General features: G+C 35.5%; 4 protein-coding genes across 5 annotated transcripts in view; 1 reads left to right on the top strand and 3 right to left on the bottom strand.

Annotated features, from left to right (window-relative positions):
- Window positions 1-1,338, bottom strand: part of LOC135073839 (sorbin and SH3 domain-containing protein 1) — a 186,913-nt gene extending 185,575 nt beyond the window's left edge. For both annotated transcript variants that reach the window (XM_063968052.1, XM_063968054.1), the window contains exon 1: window positions 1,119-1,338. The gene's annotated coding sequence lies outside the window, so the exon portion shown is untranslated. The remainder of the gene's footprint in view (window positions 1-1,118) is intronic.
- Window positions 1,339-3,564: 2,226 nt separating this feature from the next.
- Window positions 3,565-8,184, bottom strand: LOC135073849 (ras-related protein Rab-27A). Its single transcript, XM_063968066.1, has 5 exons — window positions 7,874-8,184; window positions 7,278-7,345; window positions 6,752-6,866; window positions 5,708-5,904; window positions 3,565-4,765 (listed from the first exon to the last, which is right to left on the bottom strand). The coding sequence occupies exons 1-5, from the start codon at window positions 8,015-8,017 to the stop codon at window positions 4,660-4,662; spliced, it is 630 nt and encodes a 209-aa protein (XP_063824136.1). The 5' UTR covers window positions 8,018-8,184; the 3' UTR covers window positions 3,565-4,659.
- A 1,519-nt stretch (window positions 8,185-9,703) lies between these two features.
- LOC135073829 (uncharacterized) lies at window positions 9,704-14,575 on the top strand. Its single transcript, XM_063968029.1, has 5 exons — window positions 9,704-9,920; window positions 9,999-10,190; window positions 10,558-10,696; window positions 11,082-11,223; window positions 11,319-14,575. The coding sequence occupies exons 1-5, from the start codon at window positions 9,792-9,794 to the stop codon at window positions 11,722-11,724; spliced, it is 1,008 nt and encodes a 335-aa protein (XP_063824099.1). The 5' UTR covers window positions 9,704-9,791; the 3' UTR covers window positions 11,725-14,575.
- A 664-nt stretch (window positions 14,576-15,239) lies between these two features.
- Window positions 15,240-22,730, bottom strand: LOC135073828 (ras-related protein Rab-8A). Its single transcript, XM_063968028.1, has 5 exons — window positions 22,566-22,730; window positions 21,663-21,862; window positions 16,407-16,499; window positions 16,211-16,324; window positions 15,240-15,878 (listed from the first exon to the last, which is right to left on the bottom strand). Exons 1-5 carry the CDS (start codon window positions 22,687-22,689, stop codon window positions 15,795-15,797), a joined length of 615 nt encoding a protein of 204 aa, XP_063824098.1. The 5' UTR covers window positions 22,690-22,730; the 3' UTR covers window positions 15,240-15,794.
- Window positions 22,731-22,931: the final 201 nt, after the last annotated feature.

Here is a 22,931-nt window from a genome sequence, read left to right as displayed (position 1 = left end):
GTCAAGTGGAAGGTTAAAGAACTGTTGTAAGTGCCTTAATAAATGAATAAAATAAATTACGAAATGGATGGGACCTAATTGGGAAAACACACACGACGATTACGAAATACTATGTAGTAATTAGGGGAAACACACACGTGACGATCACGCGTGCGTGATGTACAAAATAGCGTACTACAAAATTTTTTATTACATTTCAAAAGCTCACCGCCCCGCCCCATAAGTTTTATTTACTAATGTATGTGGTAGCAAAGGCTTTCTTCCTAATTTAACTGCACAAAATATATGTATATTACTGTTTTACCTATCAACGATCGGTGGCAAAGGCAATAAGCTTCCTTTCATAAGCTTCATAATCATAATATTCCTAGTAATCCTGCGCGTACCACTAATAATACTCGTACGCACTGCAAACAAAACCAGTCGATATTAACTCATAATTAAAGTTAATGAAAGTTAATTGACCGCAATAGATGTGAGCAGACAACACTATAAAATGTTTCATTATACACACGCCTATTGGGCTTCGCCAAATTGCTTGCAGGAATAATGGTAGTGGCATAATGAGAAAATTAGCAACTAAATTTTTTATTTTCATTCATTATTTCATTAAATTATCATCTAGATATGGAATATATCGACGGTGAAAATGCATAACATTATCGTAACTTGTAAAATAAAAAATCCTAGCACATTATCATTACGGTGATATTAGCCTATGTATTTAAACATCGATATCATACATTGATTAGGAATGCTTGAATTCCCTATGCGACACTTTCTCCTGAGCATTTTCTTTTTCAAACCTGCATCTTGTTTTCCTTTAGGTATAACAATTTTCTTAAAGTTTTTATGATTTTATATACCTTCATTTGTAGTAGCTTGCAACAGCAATATAATTTTTAAAACACACGTAGGTATTACCTACCCCTATTTAAAAATGATATTAGGACTTTACCATGGTTTTACCCAACGATAACAAAAGTTTTCGAGTTAAGCAAACATTCGTCAAAACATTATATATAAAAGTTTATCGTTTCAACTTTATATTCCGCCTAATTAAGTCTAACGCCGGGATTACCCGTACAAATCTCAGTAGGATGTATCATTTTACTTACCGGTACAATACGAGAAGCACCTCCACCTCAACAAAAAAATTCAGCGCACTGTTATCATATCACTGTCCGAATTTAATATCTGAACGTCAACACTGCATATCTAGCCACAGAACATCCACGCACGATCACGGGAACTGCACAGCACTGCGCCCATTCATGCCGCGACTGAAAACATGCGAGCTTTACACCGCGCGAGCCGGCTACACCAATCTGTTGTCTTCCAATACATAAACAAACCAAACGGGATGAACATAGCCGCGCAGCGCTACACACACGCTTCCCTATTTCTGCGCTACATACTCGCAGCGCTCCTAAATCATATCGCTTGGAATTCCAAAACAAAACACAACCGAATCTTTATTCCACATTGTGCAGCTAAATAAAAGAAACCGATACTGATATGAAACTGTAGGCCCAAGATTAACGCTAGTGTGACGTACTGGCGGCTTCCGCGACTGCGCGATGGGGCCCTACAATGCGTCCGTCGACCACGGGCTAATTTGGACACTATGTCCTTACAACAGAGTTGATAAGAAGCATCTTTGTGAACGTCGAACGAAGCTTATTAAAATCGCGTAAGTGATATCAAACTCTACTTCGGGGGGTTTGGGTTGAGAGTTGGTTGCGGCAGTGGCAAAAAGCACTGCAGGCGAACGCATCACGTGCGTCCTCAGGGGTTGAATGATTGCAGTTTTGTGTACGACCCCTCAATTCTCGTTTAGCTCCGGAGTAAATGAAGGTGGATTCACCGTGGGGGAAGATAAACCTACGTATTTGAACTAAACCCTGGCTTAGTGAGGAATCGGAACAAAATCGAACATCCGACTTTAAAGCATTTCGGTAACGATATTTGTTTGACTTTTACCGTCTATTTATTGCCAATTGGCCAACAATGTGAAGAATTGATAATTTATCTGTAAATATTGTTAAAATAGAAAGTTTTAAAAAAAATATATTTTAGATTACACATCACAAAGAATACAGAACTCTATATTACAATTTGAACGCAGAAAATTAATATATTTTTACAATAAAACAAAAAAATCAAATAAATTTACTTTTAATACACAAGGAATCCAATATAATAATAATTGTTTACAAATTGACACGCATAAAATGGCAGTTGGTCAAGGAATATTAAAAAACATCTAATAGTCAAGTATACTTTTTAAATTGGTACGTATATTTAATACTATATCCATTAAGCCAAACGATCACAAAATTACAAAATAGATATATTCACACAGACTTAATAATACCTAGATTTGGTAAAACCCTTAATATTAATGTAGAATTAATAAATACATATTTGAAAGAATGGCACACAATGATATGGGAGTTATTTAAAAAATATAGGGTACCTACTGATAAATTTTTAATTTTGTCTTCTCGTAATTTCATCAGTACATCACACGACTATCACGTTTCGATATAAATATTTTCTTTATAATAATAATATGGTACGTGTCACTTCATGATTTAAACAATCGCATTACTTGAATTTATGGTCAAGTTTTTATCAAGTTTTGAGCTTGGTTTTTAGAAATTTTTGTAATAAATATTGTGGGGTACACTTTAATTCACGTATACCACTACTTTTACAGTGACGCATATGGAGATATCATTTTCAAAGTGACGTAGTATGAAAATATAACATTTTAAACTAGTCATGGGCCGCCTTCAAATTAGAGGCATCCTTGAACACGCGTTTAACTTTTTAGTAATAAGAATACTGTAAGTTACAGAGACTGTGTTACACACACGCCACACGTACACGCTTTGTAACATCGCAACAACACAACAAACAGTAAGCGCAGTGGACAACATAAAAAGCCACGCGAAAACATTAAATGTGACTTACTTACTAAGAAAACAATTAAGTACATATTTACGTAATATTGAATGAAAACCCACTCCAATTCTGTAACCAATTGGAAGTTATGGAAAACATCTTACTAAAAATAATAAATAGGCCAATAATAATCACATGAAAATTAATCATTAGTTTGCAAAAAAAATACAAATGTAAAAAGTATTATATCATTTGAAAATAAAACTGGAATTAACCGTTTGGTTAAGGAATTTTTGTGTTATTGACATGCTTTTGAGAAAAAAAGGTAAAATAAATGAATTTTTGAAATTTAATTTACTGAGATCTAAACATGAAACTCACTTTTGCATATTCCGTACATGTGTGCTTAAATTCAATAACTAAGAAAAATATCACTGAACTATTGACTAGATATTCATAGGCGAACTTACATTTTATTATGAATTAGATTTAATTTGGATTAGATTTAAAATATTCTTATCTTTCTAAATAGGTAAAGTTATAAAAAATTAAATTCTTACGTTAATACTCGGCAAGTAACTAGATAAAATAAATTAAAAATATGAATCTCTAAACTTTGTGATATAAAATCTCAAACTCTTAAATAATAAATAAATAGGAATAAATTCTTCAAAAGTTCAAACTAATAATGTACTAATTTTCGTTTTTTTTTTTTTTTTTTTGTAAATAAAAATCAGTCTCATAAATCGGTGTTGCCCTGTGTGTAAAATTTTGGTTCTGACCATTTCCTCTTCATTATCAAGTGAAAGCAATATTGAAATACCAATTGTATACTGAAATAAATTAGCACACCCAAACCTATCTTAAACTATCTAATTTTTTTTTCAGATCTTTTAAATGTTCTTATTTAGATAATAAAATATGAAATAGGCAAAACGCCATACTATGTATGTATAATAAAGTTACTTAAATATTTATAAAATAGGCATATAAATAGGAATAAATTGTACGATAACTAATATAATTGTGATGTAGTTTGTTATAGTATATGTATAAGAATATAAAATGGAATATAGAATATAATAGTCATATTTTGTAACCAGTTTACCAAATTACATGAAACGTGTTTATAATATTACAGTGCATAACTTCATCGCTCATATTAACAAATAAGACAGTAAATAAAATATATTATGATAGATACACTGCACTCCCTTAGCCAAATGGAGGAGCTGCATGCAATCCAGACACACATGGAATTTAGATCTATTATACACAGGTTGAAATTGTTAGAGCTTATCAGGTCACTGTAAGGCTAGCCGCAGACTACATACTTTTTGTCGGCCGATAGTTGGGTCGGGCTGTTAATTAGAGGGCTTAGTTTACATAAAACGACGTCACTAGCGAGCGCGTTAAAAAAAATGAAGATTTAAGATCTTTAAAGTTGCCGCTAGGGGCGCTGTACAATCCGTCATACATTTAATGTCACTTTTTTACGCAGTCGACATCGAATGCGTTTGACGTAAACTCACACTACGCCCCCTGTATCGACCTTTGTATGAAAATGCGCATATTAGTATCGGCCGATTCTTTATACAAATTAAAATCGGGCCCAACTATCGGCCGACTAAAAGTCTGTGGTCTGCGGGGAGTTTAAGTTTAATCGTTCTTTCCACATGGTTACAAAGTTTTATAAACTGTGATAGCTCAAAGAGGAATGTATATTAACAATCACAGATGACGATATTTCTAGCAGGAGCATAGCTTTCTGTCTTGTTTCGCTTGTAACTTCTGTAGGGATTGCTTACGTCTTCCTGAGGCGCACAGCATAGCATACTCTACTGACGACTCCATACTGAAATAATAATAAATAAATAATTAAATATCCTTGGACATTTTACACTGCGCCGCTAGTCCCAAACTAAGCAAAGCTTGTACTATGGAATAGAACAACAATGTTACCATCAAGTTAGATAATAATATCTTAATTTTAAGCTACAGTCGCAAAAGAAGAAAGCCTTTTCTCTACATCTTGCGATTATGGATGGAAAATGTAAGAAAAGCCGAAAACTGAGCTGTGGACGGATTAGCAAGCCTAAGTGGCAATGGGCAGGGGGGCACATAATACGCAGAACTGACGGCCGATGGGGTAGCAAGGTTTTGAAGTGGAGGCCACGTACCGGAAAACGCAGCGTGGGACGTCCATCCACAAGGTGGACCAATGACATCGTAGCAGGAAGGCGTTGGACACAGGGCGCTACCAACCGGGCAACAAAGAAAGCATTGGGGGAGGCCTATGTTCAGCAGTGGACGTCCTATGGCTAAGATGATAATGATGATGAGCTGAGATTATTTTGGTCTCATTATAAAAGCGCATTATGGCGTCTGTTGACGAGCCAGTCTCTACACGGTCTGGCGTCGGGCAGTTTTAAGGCGGTTATCACACTGCGCCGCGCTCCGCCGCGGTACGCGGGACGACAGATTTAATCATTGTATGCAAGTACCTCAGTTTGTATAGAAAACACGCGCGGCACAACACACTGACAACGCGTCTGCGCGCGGGATTATTTATATGAAATCACGCGCTCCGTGCGGAGCGCGGCGCAGTGTGGTAACCGCCTAAGTCATCGATGGCCGAACGGGCGAAAACCGTCGTCAACACACGCCCTTATAAGCATTACACAACATGTCCCATGTCTCGAAATTAAACTATGCCAAAAATACAATGCACTATACTCTCGCCTATTCATCAAAGGCTCTAAATAGGTACTTAAGTTAAGTAAAAAAGTATACTAACCGAATCATAACTTTATCTAGAAGAATTTCGATGGCGCGATCGATGTTTTGGCCAGTTTTAGCGCTGGTCTCCAAATACGGCAAGTTGTAGTTCTTAGCGAACTCTCGCGCACGGTTCTGGTTGACTAGTCTCTTCTCTTGCAGGTCACATTTGTGACCACATAGCACTATGTCAGGGTCATCGCTTAAGCTGTGTGTCTGAAAAGATAAATATCACTAAGAAGTGTCTTAAAGTAAAGCAATAACAAATTGTGACATGATCTTAAAATAAAATAAGAACTTAAAATTAATCACAAAATTTTAAAATGAAATTAAAAATACGAAATGAAATGAACAAATTAGAACAAAAATAAAAATGTCCTTACCTGTGTATCTTCATTGCTGAAGAAATAATGTAAAACTTATACACAACACACACACAGTATAGAAAATAATAGTGTAAATGATAACATATTTTATTATGTACAGGGTGTTTGATAAATAGTGGAGTTGAAATTGATTTACCATTTTTTTTTATAGAATTTGCAATCAGCCAAGCAGCTTCAATGTTAGACTTTTAAAGAGTGTCATCTCTTAATATTTTTTTTCTTTTCAGCCTAAACAGGCAGTTGTTTGTGTTCATAAGCTGTGTAGCCAGTTTGCAATATACAAGGATTTTGCAAACATTTTGTCAAAAAGATTTTTTTAAGTATTTTTTATGGAATTTCAAATTAATTGAACAGATATAAATAAAAGCTCATAATAATATAGCAGAAATGGTAACCATTTCCCCGTAATCAAATTGATGACTCATGATCTCTTTATCTAGCCATCATTTTTAACATTATCAAACAAACACTCCAAATATTCATCAAATGATAATAATGAAATGAAAAAATCATTTATGTGGTACAAAAATAAATAAAATGACTCATGACTTGTGCCAAAAAACACATTATGTACATCTTTGATGATTTTGGATATAACATGACAATGTGTTAATGTTATGGATATGGAACGAAAAATAGGAACGGAATAATAATTTCTTTAACAGGATTTGACTTACCTTTAACTGCTCTATCCAGTTTCTAACTTCAAGGAAAGATGCCTCATTTGTTAAATCAAATAACAAAAGGAAACCCATGGCATCTCTATAGAAAGCTGTGGTCAAACTTCTGAACCTGTAATTTACCAATTTTGACATCAAAAAGTTTCATAATACTATGTATTTTGTAATGTGGGACGTGTATAAGTGCCCTGGAAAGGGCCTGTGTGCTGAATAAATAAACTATTTCAATTTGATGTTAATCCAATAAACAGGTTTAACATTATTGTTCCACAGTGTTATTTAATAAAGAGCTTAGCATAATATGCATATTATGGATCACGGCTTTTTAACGATTCGGTCATGGCTTTCGATCATTAAATATGAAACTCAAATTATGTGCAAAGCAATTACCTAAAGGTTCAATATACCTGTTTGCTAAAATGACGTTTTGTGTAAATATTTTCCGTGTAGTGTAATAACACATATTCTTGCCTTTATGAATAGTATTTATTTTAACCATACTATAAGTTATTTACGCTTTTACCTCTCTTGTCCAGCAGTGTCCCAAAGTTGTAGATGTATGCGGTGTTGTCTCCCACTTTGCTGATAAATCTGTAATCAAGAGGTATGTAAAATTAAGTGGATGAAGTAGTATAGTACAAGAAATAGTGATGGATGTAATGACACCACCATCACAGAGGTAAGATACAGAGTAGAAAAAACAGGACACCATAGATTCTTTTATTTTCATTAACTTAAAGGAAATTTACAAGTTTTACACAGTCTATTGGTAACAGGACGTGACGTGACGACAGGGAGTGGTAAACACTCCAAATGTCTTCTAACTCATCGCTTTGGTAGTCCCTGTAAATGTGGTATGAGACCCATAACTTTTCCCTGGTTCTTTTATTAGCAAATCACTCGTAAACCGCTACCGCGGGACTATTATTTGGCATTCCAACTGGTTTTCTAGTTTAATAACAGACTTATGTTATTTGTCAAGAATTTGAATACTACTAAATTACGGGATAAGTCATGCAAATGAACCAAATGAATAATTATTATCATCTAAAACTTATTCAGGGTTGATAATTGGATATGGCGCCAACCCAGATAGTGCATGAAAAGATAGGTACTTACGACGGTCTTTTCTCTGAAGTCAATGCCAACAGTGGATATAAACTGGGTATGAAATACCCCATCAGTGTACTTGTAGAGAAAACTCGTCTTTCCAACACCAGAATCCCCTACACAAAGCAGTTTTATAAGATAATCGTAGTCCATATTTCTGGCAGCAGAATAAGTACGATAAATAAGTAGTCTGTGTTGTAACTTTTCATGAGAACAGGATGGACCATGAGAATAAGCTTGATTTTTGTGATGAGTCTTTTGTTGTGGAAGCGATAACAAATAAAACAATTTCAGTTTATTGACTGACTTGTTGAAAATGTTTGAAGTGAAGTTGTCAAGTTTTTTTTCTTTTTTTTATGTCCAGGTGCTACATACCAGGGTGTGGAAACTTCCATACAACGGTCATCGAAGTGAAACTTGCTTCCAAACAGCGACATCGGTGAATAAATTCAAATACTTTTTAACTACCCTAAAACGCTCTAGATGTCGCTGCTCCTGTTTCCTTCATATTTTCATTTTTTTCTTAATTAAAATATATTTGAGAATATTGTTAATTACAATGTGAAAACTTTTTTTAAATGAAATTAATTTGTTTTAATTTAAAACTGAACATTGTCATTTTTGTTATAATTTACATAATAGAGTAGTAGAAATTACTATTTAACATATGGCAACTTTGTTTTTCCTCCAAAATGGCCGGTGTTGTTTTTGTTATGTTAAATGCATTCTTGTTTTCTTAGCCATCATTTAAGTTTTCTGTGGCCCTATTAAAGTATTGAAGAGTCGTCGAGTCAAATTCAAGTTCATTCCATCGTACCTGCTGCTGTTCTGGTTCATTGGAGTTTTGTTCGTTCCTTCGTGAATCGCGAAGAAACTTTCTGTTATGTTCACAAGTGATCTGAGTTTTCTCAATGTGCAAATGCTTTTTTAGTGTTGTTGAAAACTTTGCGAAAAGACGCTTTTGGTGTATAATATTATGTGTGTTCATAAATAAAGTAAAATTATTAAATTCAAAAGTTTTTGTTTACTTATTTGCATTTCCATGTGCAATGTAGAATTTTTCCAAATCCATTGTTTTGAAAATAATACATACGTACACCATAAAGATAAATATTTTCAAAATAATGGATTTGAAAAAATTCTACATTGTACATCATAAAAATAATAATTCTTTGAAGGTTATGAGGGCCTATGTGTGCGTGAACTGTGTGTATGTGTGCGTGGACTTTATGTATGTATGTGTGCGTGTACTATGTATGTATGTGAGCGTTACGTACGTAGGTTAAGTACAGGGAATTTAACACCAGGCTGTCAATTAGTAGGCTCAAAAATTTGACAGAGAGGGTTCTCTATTTCCTATGTATTACTTTTCTCTATGCTACATACAGTCTTGGACTAGGGCTCTTTCATCACCTGCAATCTTATCCCGCGATCCGTGAGTGTATAAATCCGATGGATCCGATTCCTAATTCTTCGTAAATTCACACTTGTTGACGATTTTTGACCATTGAATAAGGGTTCGCAAATTTTTATTGTGGACCGAAGAAATTAATATCATATCATAGCGCACTGGCGCTGTTTCTCGGTGTGTTTCTCGGCGTGGTACGTGCCCGCTCAATCTATTTATTTCTTAGTCATTGGTTGACAGCCAAAGCAGCCAACATCAAGAAAATGGAATTTCGTTAATAGTGTTGTGCCACTGATGAGTTAAAATCATTCAATTGAAGAATCGATTACTAACATCAAGTTTCATAGACAATAAAATGGGTAAAATGATCATAGAGGAAATGATGGATAACATAAAAAAAAAAGATTTTGACATTTTGAGGTTATAAAATTGACAGAGAGTTGTTTACAAACAAATTAATCAGCACCAAAAGTTCTTTAATTAAAAGGAACTGTAAGCAGTGCATTAGGATTATTTAAAATGTGGAAAAGAATCAAGGATACTAACCTATTTTTAACTTTCACCGACGACTACCAGATATTTGTAACAGATTTTGTCTCGGTGTGGTTTTCCTATTTATCGAAAACTACTTTTGTTCGTAGTCTAAAAGTAAGTAATTGCCTCAATGTAATTATTGCTATCTTCATAGTTTCCACATCTGTTAATTAATGACTTGCTGTGTTTTAGGACAGTAATATTTTACTGGAGATGCCCACAGAAACTTTGATCCAGAAAGGAATTCATGTGTTGACCCATCCAGGCGACCTAAAAAGTGTTGACAAAAAGACTGAGAACAATGTTCTAGCGATTACGTTGACTATGTCATTTCCATATCCATTTAAAGTCAAGTTGGAACTTTGTAAAGGATCTAGGGAATTAGTAAGTATAAACATTGTCAAATGACGCTATTATCTTTGAGACAGGGGTCTCCAAACTACGGCCCGCGGGCCATATCCAGCCCGCCACTAACATCAATCCGGCCCGCGAATTGTTATGACCCTTGCAACATACCGAAATAATTATTATGGCCCCAAGGCTTCAAAGTTTGGAGACCCCTGCTTTGAGGCAAGAAAGAGTCGCACCTAATGCAAATAATCCTAAAAAGTGAAAAACTATTTTTCATTATAAAACAAGTTAGCAAACATTATTATGACTTACTGCAAACTATAAGTATTCATAATTGAAGAACAATTTAAATAGCATGATTAATTCATTTTAAACATTAATTTGTTTGATCACTTTGCAGTTTTTCCAAAAAGTTACCCAACCACTACTGGTAACCGTCAGTGAGTTAAAATCTAGTCAAACGGAGTTGTGTGAGCTGCTGAATAAAAAGGATAGTGAAATTGAAGAGTATAAACTCATGGGAGGTGAAATTGCTATAAGTAAGTTTTTTTTATTGTCGTGGATTACCTCCCCTTTGTCCAGCAGTGGACGTCATTTCACTGAAACACAAACAGAGTTTTATCTTTATATCCTTGCTCGATGAACTGTAAACCTGAAGAAGATAGCTGGCAGCACCTGGCTGAAAAAGGAAATTACGCTTTGAGGCATACATCTGGAGTACACTGCCGTTGGCTGAAAAGATGATTCTTAATTTCTTTTTAGCTCTTGATGCAGAAAGCCTTAAGGCTTCAATGATAAAGTTGAGAATCAATCATCTAGTGTCCACTGACCCCATCAAGCCACAATTTAAACAGTATTGTTAATGATTAACTTTGAACTTGGTTGTGAAAATGCAATAACTATGTTTATTTTATTATTTTCCAGAGTTTCTAAAGACTAAACAATTTAATGAAGAAGCAATGATGAGCAAATATAAAATGTATGAAGAGTATTTTGGATCTTCAACTGATACTGTGACTGATTTACTGAAAGTAAAGTTGGATGTCCCTGAAGATGTAACAAAATTGTAAGTTAATAAGCTTTTTTTATGTTGTTTTTGAGTTAAATGTTTAATTAACATATTTCTTACAATTTTATATACCTTATGTCTGTAACTTTCAGAAAACAAGAAACAGTAGAAGAATCTGTACAGTCAATACAACCTACAATAAAAATGGAGGCTGACTCCCAACTGAAGCAAATTCCATCTTCTATATCCAATCCAAAAATGGAGGCTGACTCCCAACTGACGCAAATTCCATCTTCTATATCAAATCCAAAAATGGAAGCTGACTCCCAACTGACTCAAATTCCTTCTATATCAAACCCAAAAATGGAAGCTGACTCCCAAATGACTCAAATTCCTTCTATATCAAATCCAAAAATGGAAGCTGACTCCCAACTGACACAAATTCCATCTTCTATATCAAATTCAGTGCCCATAAAACGAGAACCAGAGCCATACAAAACTGAATCACAGTCCCGTATTCCTAACAATAGGAAAAGGATGAAAAAACTTAATTTATGAGGGTTATAGATTGATTTACTAATAGTTATCCACTAAAATGCTGGATTTCTACCTCTATTTTAGTTATTAGTAAATTAGATAATTTAGCTAAAAAATTACAGACCCTTTTTTAGTTAAAATCATATTGCAGATTGTTTGAACAGGTATAATGTAATAATTTATGGATTTTTCACAAAAAACTACATACATTTTTGATAAATCTCTGCTGATTTTGTATGAACTCATAAAGTTATGATTAATTTTATTATTTTTTAAGTGAAGCTATGTATAGTGTTAAGATGGATTATTGATTATTAATTTTATAAATATCATGAAATTATTATGAATTAATGTATTTTACATACTTTGTTTATAGTAATCGAAATCCATCTACAATGTTATTGGGTGATAAAGTTAATATGACTGAAAAAAAGGTTATTATATTAAAACTTTATTATACATAGAACAGTTAAAACCTAATATTAGTTTAGTTGTGCTGGTACAATGCTGTTACTAATAATGTGATTAAAGTTGGAGCAATGAAATTAGGCATAGACAATTAGTTATTTTTTTAGTGCTAATAACATACTATCAATAATAAGAAATTATTGTATAATTTTTTTATTGACTTCAGTTTTTAAATGTTGATTCAAATCTCAATTTTATACTAAATAATTTTAATTGAGTTTATATTTATTAAATTATCTGATTGTAATTATTACAGATAATTCGTAAAATGAACTTTAAAATCTGTCCAGCAGCCAATCACAGCACGGGGCCTGCCCATAGTGCTAAGCACTATTAAAATCATATACAAATATAAAATTGATTGATATACAAAACGGCAAAAGATATTTCATTGATCATTAATGTAATCAGTGGAAAATGTAAGGGTGAGGTCAAAAGAGCGAAATGAAAGCTCAATTTTACAGATTTAAGGAGCGTTTGTATGAAACCATGAAAATTACGCCCGTTAAGTACGCTCATTTGTCCTCAGCTTAAACCGAATTAATGCCAAAATTATGTCATCGGTCCGAATAATAAAGAAATAAGTTATTTATGACTCCAATGTAATCGCATTAAATGTAACCCATACGCATGATGTATTTTAATGCATTGTTGACAAATAGCTAGTTACAAAAACCATTCCTAACGTATATATTTTTAAATTCGTTAGATATTATTATGTGCTTTATTAAATCTATGTCAATGCTGAGCAATTTAATAAATAACAAATAGCAGTTACATAATACAACGCAAACTTTCATTTTAATTCAATAGCTTAAGTTAAACAAAAGATTTAATAACAATCGATACTACGAGTACAATCGCATGTCGAAGAAAGGAAAATTAGTATTTCATTTTTTTAATAAAGTGTACTGCCAAACACAATTATTTTTCTGTGATAGGAAACAATAAAATATTCTTTTTATTTTAAATATGGCCTTTGATTATTGTATTTTACTACTTTTTGATAGTTTTTTAATACATTTTTAATTCAATTTGTAGTTACTCTTTAACTCAATATACTATTACAATCATTGTACTTTAGCTAACATTGTGTTTCTAAGATTTTGGTTGACAGTAGGACTTATTTAATAAATGACTAACATGGTGATGACGATTTACAATTAAATGAGTATTATTGATATTTAAACCTATCGGTTCACATTCCTAGTAGGTTTATTATTTAGGAAACATTGTAGACAGTGACTTTAAAAACCGATGTATTGGTCGGTGAGTCGTATGCAAACTTCTTAAGGCCATTCTGATATTAGAATTCGATTTATTGAATAGATAATAACATTTTAGTCTTATCATACTGCGGTGCTTGGAAATCGCGAAGTTGGTACACGCATGCACACAGATAACGCGTGAAGCTAGCACTAGTCTAGAAGTCTAACAGGAGCTTATTCAGCGCTTGTTCCCAACGAGTCACACCAAAATGAGTAACCCTGTCACTCGTTGGGAAAAACAGTCACACCCCTACTCGTTAACCTGTATTTTCTTACTGTAAGCTTTAGATTACTTCGTTATTTTGATGTTTTATGTATTTTGTACATTGTTTCTTTGGAGGGAGTGGAGGCCACGTACCGGAAAATGCAGCGTGGGACGACCACCCACAAGGTGGACCGACGACCTGATAAAGGTAGCAGTAAGGCGCTGGATGCCGCTACCAACCGTGCGATGTGGAAGTCATTGGGGGAGGCCTATGTTCAGCAGTGGACGTCATATGGCTGAAATGATGATGATGATGGTGGTGATGATGATTAAAGGAATTTAATGTTTGTGATCAGTACCAGTGTGACTCGTTTGGGTGTGACGTGCTTGTTGGCAACAAGCGGTATTCAAGAACATCTAAATTCGACTGTACTTCGAAAGATCTGCTCCTCTTTTTATTAGAAGAATGCAGCTCCTCTTTTTATTAGAAAATTAACTGTATAGTGATTTCTATTAAGTTACACAATATCTCAATAACTACGTACTAATTCTATGTAAACCATGGTTACGGTAACTTAGTAAATTGAATTGACATGTTCGTTGTTGACCAAATTATTGAAAAGTACTAAAAAGACTAACTTAAAAATCACTATACAGTCAACGGCCTAAATACATTTTTATATTCTGCACTTAGGCATTTTCACTAAGGTATTCGTTTGTTGGTCATTCTTTGAAATGGTACAGTCAGCGTCAAATTGTTCGTGACATTCAAAGTTAGCTAAAAAGTTCGTAACACGTCTTGTTTACAATAGGCTAGATGACAAAATTTCAATTATTTGTCCGTCAGACAGATAATTAGAAAATATTAGACTCATATTTTTATTTTCTTTCATAATTCAATAATAACAGTGCCACATCGAGTTGAAATGGCGCGTTACGTCACGCTTTAGTAGATTTTTTGGGTCCGTGGCCGAGTCCCCCTGTGTTCGGCGCACCCGTGGTCGACGCCCCCGATCAGATAGAAGTAATTTTTAATCAAATGTACAGTCAGTCACAAAAATATTTATAAACGAATAAATATTTATACTGATCGTACAAATAAATGTTTAATATTATTTTACGATAGTGATACCTAAAAATATAATAGGTTTTATTTTAACCTATCATATTTTATCATAGGTTATATTTACCTATAATAACATGTAAATCGTTTTACCTAATCAAAATAATTGTAACAATCAGTCTTTAAAATAACTCTACTTTCTCTACATTTAACTAACTATAAATAAAAGTTTTAATTATAAAAGTTGGGCAAGAAATTTTGTAAAAAATTAAATACATCATTTTAAATAACGTCAAACATGCATGGTTTTCGTTGACTGTACTTAGTGCAAAAGCCGAAAAAAATAGAAATAGAAATAGAAATATTTATTTGTCTTTGAATAGGGTGTACAGAAGGTCGATAATAATATGATATTAAATTTATTTAAATCGGGGGCTTCAACCACGGGTGCGTCGAATACTGGGGGACTCGGCCACGGACCCGATTTTTTATTCAAAAGTGACGTCACGCGACATTTCAACTCAATATAGGTAATACTTTAATTATTCGATTAAGAAAAAAATTCAAAAATATGTGTCCAAAATGTTTTTATTATCAGTCTGACGGACTAAATAGAATTTCGATTTCATTACCTAGTCATCATCCCTATTAGGTTGTGTTGTCAACTTTTTGGCCACTTTGGGTGTCACGCACTATTTGACGCTGACTGTACTTGCATGGGTACACTTCCGAAACATGACTGCCTTAGTAAGTCTAAGTGCCGACTATAACCCCACGACCTTGTACCCTATGTTTACATTTAAGGCATAGACAACCTTATTTATTTGCATGACTGCTGAAGAATTTATCTTTGCCTCGAAAAAACTCAATAAATGAGCACAAGAGATTCACCTACTGAATGGAATTCCTACTTATTGAAATTAATCTGTTGTGTTCATATATTGGGGCATATCGACTGCGCGAGGTAGTAAGCTGGTATGTAGCACCAGGCATTTTCTTATAAAATGAGCTAAGTCATTTGCCACAACATCTTTGCGTCTAACTCGCTCAGTTAATATGCGGGTAAAATTATTTTTTCAAAAATTTGCTAACAGCTACACTTTGACACGTCCGTTTCGGATTCAGATGGCTTGATCACGTTGTCTCTTTCTTTCAGCTCGAAAGCATCAGCCTGAAATAAAGAAAAGAATTTCCTTACAACCTTTTTAAGCGTCCCTGACTTTATCACAATCGCATAATTCGCACACGATGTGATATCGACGTGATCTATGATGGAGGGAGCTTGTATAATTTATTCATGTGTCCTGTAAATCATTTTAACCTATGTCGTCTTTAATGTCATTATCAATTTAAGTACAATTTACTAACTTAACTTAGTATTTACTTTCATGCAAAAAAAAATTTTTTTACAGCAACTAAGTATTCTAACGCGTTGCTGTCTTTTGTAAGTCAAATGAAAAAAAATATGTTTTTCCCAAATAATTTGGACGTTTCGCCACGTACCTTCGAATCTCTATATTCCCTAATTTTTCTGGCTAATGTCAGGAATGCTTCTTCTATGTTGATGTTGCTTTTACAGGACACCTCAAAGAACGGCATGTCGAAGTCGTCAGCTATCTGTAAATAAAAAATAAAGTATTTGGTTATTTTCGATGATGCTAGGTGAAATTATTTGTTTAAAATGTGGTTAAATTGTTACCTTTTGGCCCCTTTCTTTCGGCACTGCTCTGTGATTCTCGTGAACGTCACATTTGTTGCCAACCAGAACTTTGATGACGTCTGGAGAAGCGTACTGTAATGTTAAAGAAATACAAATTCTAGTTTATGTTTACTAGTTATGACCTTTATTTATTTTGAATGTTTTGAAAACTAATTAATTCGTTAAAACCGTAAAAATGTTCAAAATTGTTTAAGGTTTCGACACAGTAACTTTCGCAATTAATAGTACAAGTTTTACAAAACAATAAAACTTGTATTATTGAGCAGAGACGATGCACAGCATCTGGTGAGAGAGATGCGTCTACTTCCGGTGTAGTTTTTTACCATTTATACCTTAAATGACGTCATTTCCGCAATTATTTAATAGGAATTGATTTGACTTACTTCCGTTTGCCGCCATTTTAGTCACCTGGGGGCGAGCTTGCTCGGAGTTCTTCATAGAGAGCTCACCAGGAGGCCTTCTTGGGATGCTGTGCATCGTCTCTGCTCAATAATACAAGTTTTATTGTTTTGTAAAACTTGTACTATTATTCGGCATGTGACGATGCACAGCATCTGGTGAGAGACTTGTTTATTAGCTCCTGGTGACTACTTACCAATGGCGCTATGTGATGAAAGTTTTCGAGTTTCTGTAACAGAACTAGATTAGAACATGATTAATTTCAGGGTATTAACATGTTTTGTTCTAAATGCCCAGTGAGAGCAGCACTACTATCACAAAGTAGGAGGGCTTGTACTTTTGTATGTTTGAAATAAATAAACTGGAAAGCTACTGAACTGAATTCAGAAATTCTTTCCTCATTAAAATGCAGATTGAGTGTGTATTGATATAATTTGCCCGCATGGCAGTAAGATTCATGCGAGTCATTAACATAAGTTTATAATACAGGCGTACGATGTGATTGAAGAGTATCCAACATGCTTTGGATCTGTTGATTGAAAGTTATTAATTAAATAATATGTTATTTGGTGTATCGGTCGTAGATCAGTTAATAAAAGTGTCTGCCTTATAATATTGCTATTATTGTTCTGCCTACGCCGATATCTCATCAAATAATTTCATCTATGGCTAAATATCAACCCAAATTAAAGATGCCACAACGAAGTCAACAATGCCAGGAGAGGTTTTAAATCCAACAACCTTTATACTGTTTTTATTCATGTAGATTCCTAGTATTACTTGGTGTTGAAAAATAAATAAATAATGTGTTATTATATTCCGCTGTTCGCCTCTGCTCGCCTGATTCCAGTAACTTACGCAACCGTAGCAAGGGCATTACCTATGTTGTTTTTTTTTTTTTGGGATTTGCTGTCATTTTTCCCAGTTGTTTGTATGATGCCGTAACGGTGCCGAACTTACTCGTAGGTCAAGGTTTATTAACTTAATCTTGAAATTACTCAGGTGAGACTATGTTTTGTCATGTCAGCAGCTGATGTAGATGGTAGGAGAAAAATATACATAAGCTAGTCTGCGAGAAGCCTCGTAAAGGTCACATTTTAGATACCTGCTGTTGGGTTTAAGGCCTTTATCAGGAAGTGAAATTGGTTAAGCTTTTATGCTTAGTAAGAAAATTAAAGTTATCTTTAATATAGTTTTAGATTAGTAATACCAGCCCCCTAGATAAGTAGCACTTTTTGATCGAATCGAAAATTGGATACGTTATAACTTCATATAGAAAAAAGAAGGCTAATCGACCATCCTTCGACTGGTTTGCGATTTTAAAGTGAATTTTGTTGAGACCCACAGGGCATAAAGGTAGTAGAAGAGTAGATAAACGATTTAGTCTAGCAGATAAATCTTGCTGTCGAGCATCAAGAGGTAAGTATATAGCTACGACTGTTTTCCTTAGGCCATTAGTTTAACCACCAAGGCCAGGTTATTTTATACGTTTTTAAAGTGGAATTTTGCCAGGTATGTTTTAGGAACGATACCTTATTACCCCCAACTCAACATACTAAAAAATTACATGTTACCTGATCCTGACGTGGAGGTCACCATGTGGTAAGAACATGGTGGAGATTCTGTATTTTGAGGGTCGGCCTCGAGCCCTGCTAAGAAAAGCCAGAAAGGTCACTTCGAGGTGCTAAGCAGGTGCCTTTTGCTGTGGTGAGAAACGGGACAGCCGAGATTTATCCTAGTTTACCACCATAGCCACCCTGGTTGAAGTCGTTGCAAAGGCTGCTGGTGAATCTCTGTGGGGTCTCTGGATATCCAGTTTCCCGAACTTTTAGAATATTTACCTTTGAACCCAGGAGATGCCACTAAGTAGGTTGTTTTCCCCGTAAATCGACCTAGATCGTCAGATAAAATTGATTGAATCGACCTGGGAGATAATATTTTGCGCTGTCAGAGCTATTTTTACCCGACTGAACCGGAAGGAGGTGATGTTTTTCAAGTTGAAAAGTTAGAGAGACAGTTCCAATAGAGGCTCTGATTATGATTTCTGATATTTTGTAGACATCCAGATGGTTGTTAAGAGATGCAGGGCTGGAGTCTTGTGTATTGGATCGGTTGTGTGGGGTCGAGTTGTGATGAGCCCTCACTGGAGATCAAGCTTACCATTATAGGCACTTGTTGAGTCGTATAGATTTCGTATTTACCGACAAAACCCTTAGAGATGACGACTTGTTGAACCTAAGTTCACGTAATTGACAAGGTTTAAAGTGTTCCAGAAGATAAAATGTTACACACTAACCTTCCGTTCTAGTAGTTGCTGTCTCGTCTGGTTTGTCAAAGGTGACGAGGTTTAGTAAGCAGTTTGTGATTGTATCAATGTTTTTCGGTATGCAGTAGAGAACGAGAGATTGATAATTTTAGGGTACCTTGACAAAACATGCGGAGAGGCCGGCGGTGTCTCTGTGATTGGTATCTGCATCCAGATTTAGAATTTAGCATTCAACTACTTCAGATCGGATCAATGCTTACATAATTTTATCTACTGATTAGGACGTTTAATAGAATAGGTTGTTTGGTCTGTCCTTCTTGCGAAGGAATATTGTGAGGAGCAGGCTCATGCTGAGCGGTGCCTTATATGGTAATTTCAGCACCTGTTTTAACAGGATTTCGGTTTATTTGGTCAGCGTTAGACAGTCAAGAGTGTTAAAACGCTGAATAAAGCACGGCGTTGAAGGGACAAGCACCGGCTTGGAGGTGAATGGCAGACGCATCCCTGGAACCATTGTCAGGTAACAGGTTGACCTCCGCAGTCTGATAACGCCTGCCACTGCCTAAGATACGCTCAAAGGCAGCCTCCGTAGAATTTGCTGAGTGGAAAGTCACTTGACTTTGCTATTCTTATTTGGTCAGCGCTAGACAGTCAAGAGTGTTAAGACGCTGAATAAAGCACGGCGTTGCATGTGCAGGGGCAAGCACCGGCTTGGAGGTGAATGGCAGACGCATCCCTGGAACCATTGTCAGGTAACAGGTTGACCTCCGCAGTCTGATGACGCCTACCACTGCCTAAGATACGCTCAAAGGCAGCCTCCGTAGAATTTGCTGAGTGGAAAGTAACTTGACTTTGCTATTCTTATTTGGTCAGCGCTAGACAGTCAAGAGTGTTAAGACGCTGAATAAAGCACGGCGTTGCAGGTGCAGGGGCAAGCACCGGCTTGGAGGTGAATGGCAGACGCATCCCTGGAACCATTGTCAGGTAACAGGTTGACCTCCGCAGAATGATGACGCCTGCCAATGCCCAAGATAGGTACGCTCAAAGGCAGCTTCCATAGAATTTGCTGAGTGGAAGGTCATTTGACTTATCGGTCGTCAAGGGGACCTGAAGAGACTGATTTGGAATCCTTGGCTTTTTGTTCTAAATCGAAGGGAGTTTTTTTTTTTTTTTTTGAGGCTTATGTATTTGCTTTAAAGATAATAAGATGTGTAGGTAAAGGTTACTTACTTATTAGTATTTGACGATTTTGTAAGAACTAATTTAATCAGTCTAAGCAAATAAAGATATTATTATGTTTTGATTTTGCTTGAAGTGACCGACTAGAGAACCAAGGTCGGATTATTTTTTAGATATCACCAGTACGAGCACAGGGTGATTTTGCCGAACAAAAATCCAGCACTGGGAGGGTGCTCCCCGCACAATGCTTATTAGGCATTTTAGCCAGGATACGCTCGTGACATGTTCAAATTCAAATTCAAAAACGTTTATTGCATGTCACATTACAATTTATATGTTGTTGCAAAATAGAGGTATACATGTTCGATGCACTTAGCACATTTTGTCATACTTATTAAGCTTCTTGATTTGCAAAAAACATTAGAATTTAATAATTCAAGCTGTAAGCTGGCTCAGTGTTGGGGGTGGCCGCCCAGTCTACTAATAGTTGTAGTTTAAAGTGCTTTGTTGATGTGGTAAAGCATTTGTAGGTGCTTTATTTAATGAGCACAATGAGCCTTTTTAAAGGGGTATTTATTAAGAAACTCGTATCAGAAAGAGTTATCGTTCGATTGTGGTGATGCTAACAACGTATTTTGATTGGTAATGTTTGCGATTGGGGCTGACGGGGCCGCCGTTAGAATTGTATAGGATGGTTGTGGGTACGTTATTCAATCTATTTATACAATATAGAGATTCGCGAGAATGCTCATTTGATCGAAAAGAGTGTTAAAACTATCAGAATCCCACGTACCTCGTTTCATCCGTTTTGAATCTCGCCAGGGTCCGAGTTTCTCCGGTATCCGACGCTCTGGGTCCACCTGCTCGTCGTCCGGAAGACACTCGTCCCCACCGGTGGCGCCAACCACCATCACGTACAAATGTTGTTCGCGGTCACACACGCGCGGTCAATTGCACTTTTTAATTTTAAACTTAGTATAAGAACGTTGAGAAATAAATTATTTCAGTAAAAATCTGAGCAGAGTTTCTGCTTACGATGTTGCTAGTTTGGAAGTTAAAGACGCTATGAAGAACTCCGAGCAAGCTCGCCCCCAGGTGACTAAAATGGCGGCAAACGGAAGTAAGTCAAATCAATTCCTATTGAATAATTGCGGAAATGACGTCATTTAAGGTATAAATGGTAAAAAACTACACCGGAAGTAGACGCATCTCTCTCACCAGATGCTGTGCATCGTCACATGCCGAATAATAAAGTGATAGTTTCTCAATAAATACCTATAAGAATGTAGGCTATTGCGACACTAAACATAGAAGGCGTCACTCACGAATAAACACTTCCTTGAGTCTTGCTATGCAAGAGCAAACAGATTAAAAAAAGAGCAGGTACCTACCTCCTGAATATTCCTCAGCCAATACGAGAGATGATTGAAGGATTCAAGGTTGGTGATATCATACATGAGGATGATTCCCATGGCTCCCCTGTAGTACGCCGTAGTGAGGGTCCTGAATCGCTCCTGTCCCGCCGTGTCCCATATCTGAAGCTTGATTGGCACGCCATCTAGGTTTATTATCTTCTGTTTGAAATCTATGCCTGAAAATTATGACGACGCGTAAGGAAAAGAAAAACAAAAGAATATCTACACACTCAATTTATCAGTACTAATGATAGGTACCACAAACAAGAGATACAGATGAATTGAAAGAAACTGTAAAATGTGGAATACAAAGCTATAATAAATAAAAAATAAAATGATAGGTACCCCTCTTATTTTGGGCTTCTGTGTCCCAAATGTACAACTTCGAACAAAACATAGCAACTATAGTACAGAGCAGAAGTTTTTTTTTTAGAAACTCGTAATTTTTCTCACCTATTTGTTTAATAAAAGAATCGAATAGGTGTATAGTCAGGTCACTCAGGTTAAATACAAAACAATATCTATGAGAATACGTACCGATGTAGATATTTGTCACACAACACATTGAAGGACAAAGAAAGTGCACTAGGTATCCTTAATTTTGTTTAACCTCATATTTTTTATTATAAATTTTATCATAAAGGATCAAATGTGAATGCACGTACGGATTGATTATTAGGCACTAATGAACTCCGATAGTAAGGCGATGCAAAACTTCCTGTAAGTACAAACGGGCCGTGCGTTCACGTCCCTGCCCATTGTTCCCGTTCACATCCGCAATATAAAATATAATCCCGGATTCGTTCTGTTTCAAAGCACTAAAACACCATCACCTGTCTCACAAAGGCTCGTAAAACGTAAGGTAAATATTTTACTCACCTATTGTGGAAATGTAAATATCGTAATACCTTTCGTCGCAGTATCTGTGCACAATACAAGTTTTGCCTACGTTAGAATCGCCTAAAACTAATAGCTTATACGTAGCGGAAAAGTCTAAAGCCATTTTTTGTTTACTTTGCTCGCGGAGGTGAGTGATTCCTCAAAACATACGAGGAACTGTCAAATTGAGAAAAATCGATGAGGGTAGGGCGCATGCGCGGGGCGCCCTCGCTTGCTGTGCAACCAAGATGGCAACAAGTAAATGCATTTTTTAGTACCTACACCTGGGTTTTCCTAGACTATCGATGTACCGGCATTAGTCATAGGAGACGTCCCATTTGTAGCGGGACGCCATTTTATTACGTC

This window comes from Ostrinia nubilalis, chromosome 8 (genome assembly GCF_963855985.1).
Source record: "Ostrinia nubilalis chromosome 8, ilOstNubi1.1, whole genome shotgun sequence".
NCBI lineage: Eukaryota > Metazoa > Arthropoda > Insecta > Lepidoptera > Crambidae > Ostrinia > Ostrinia nubilalis.
The sequence above is the reverse complement of the archived record's forward strand: the minus strand, read 5'-3'. Positions and strand labels throughout refer to the sequence as shown.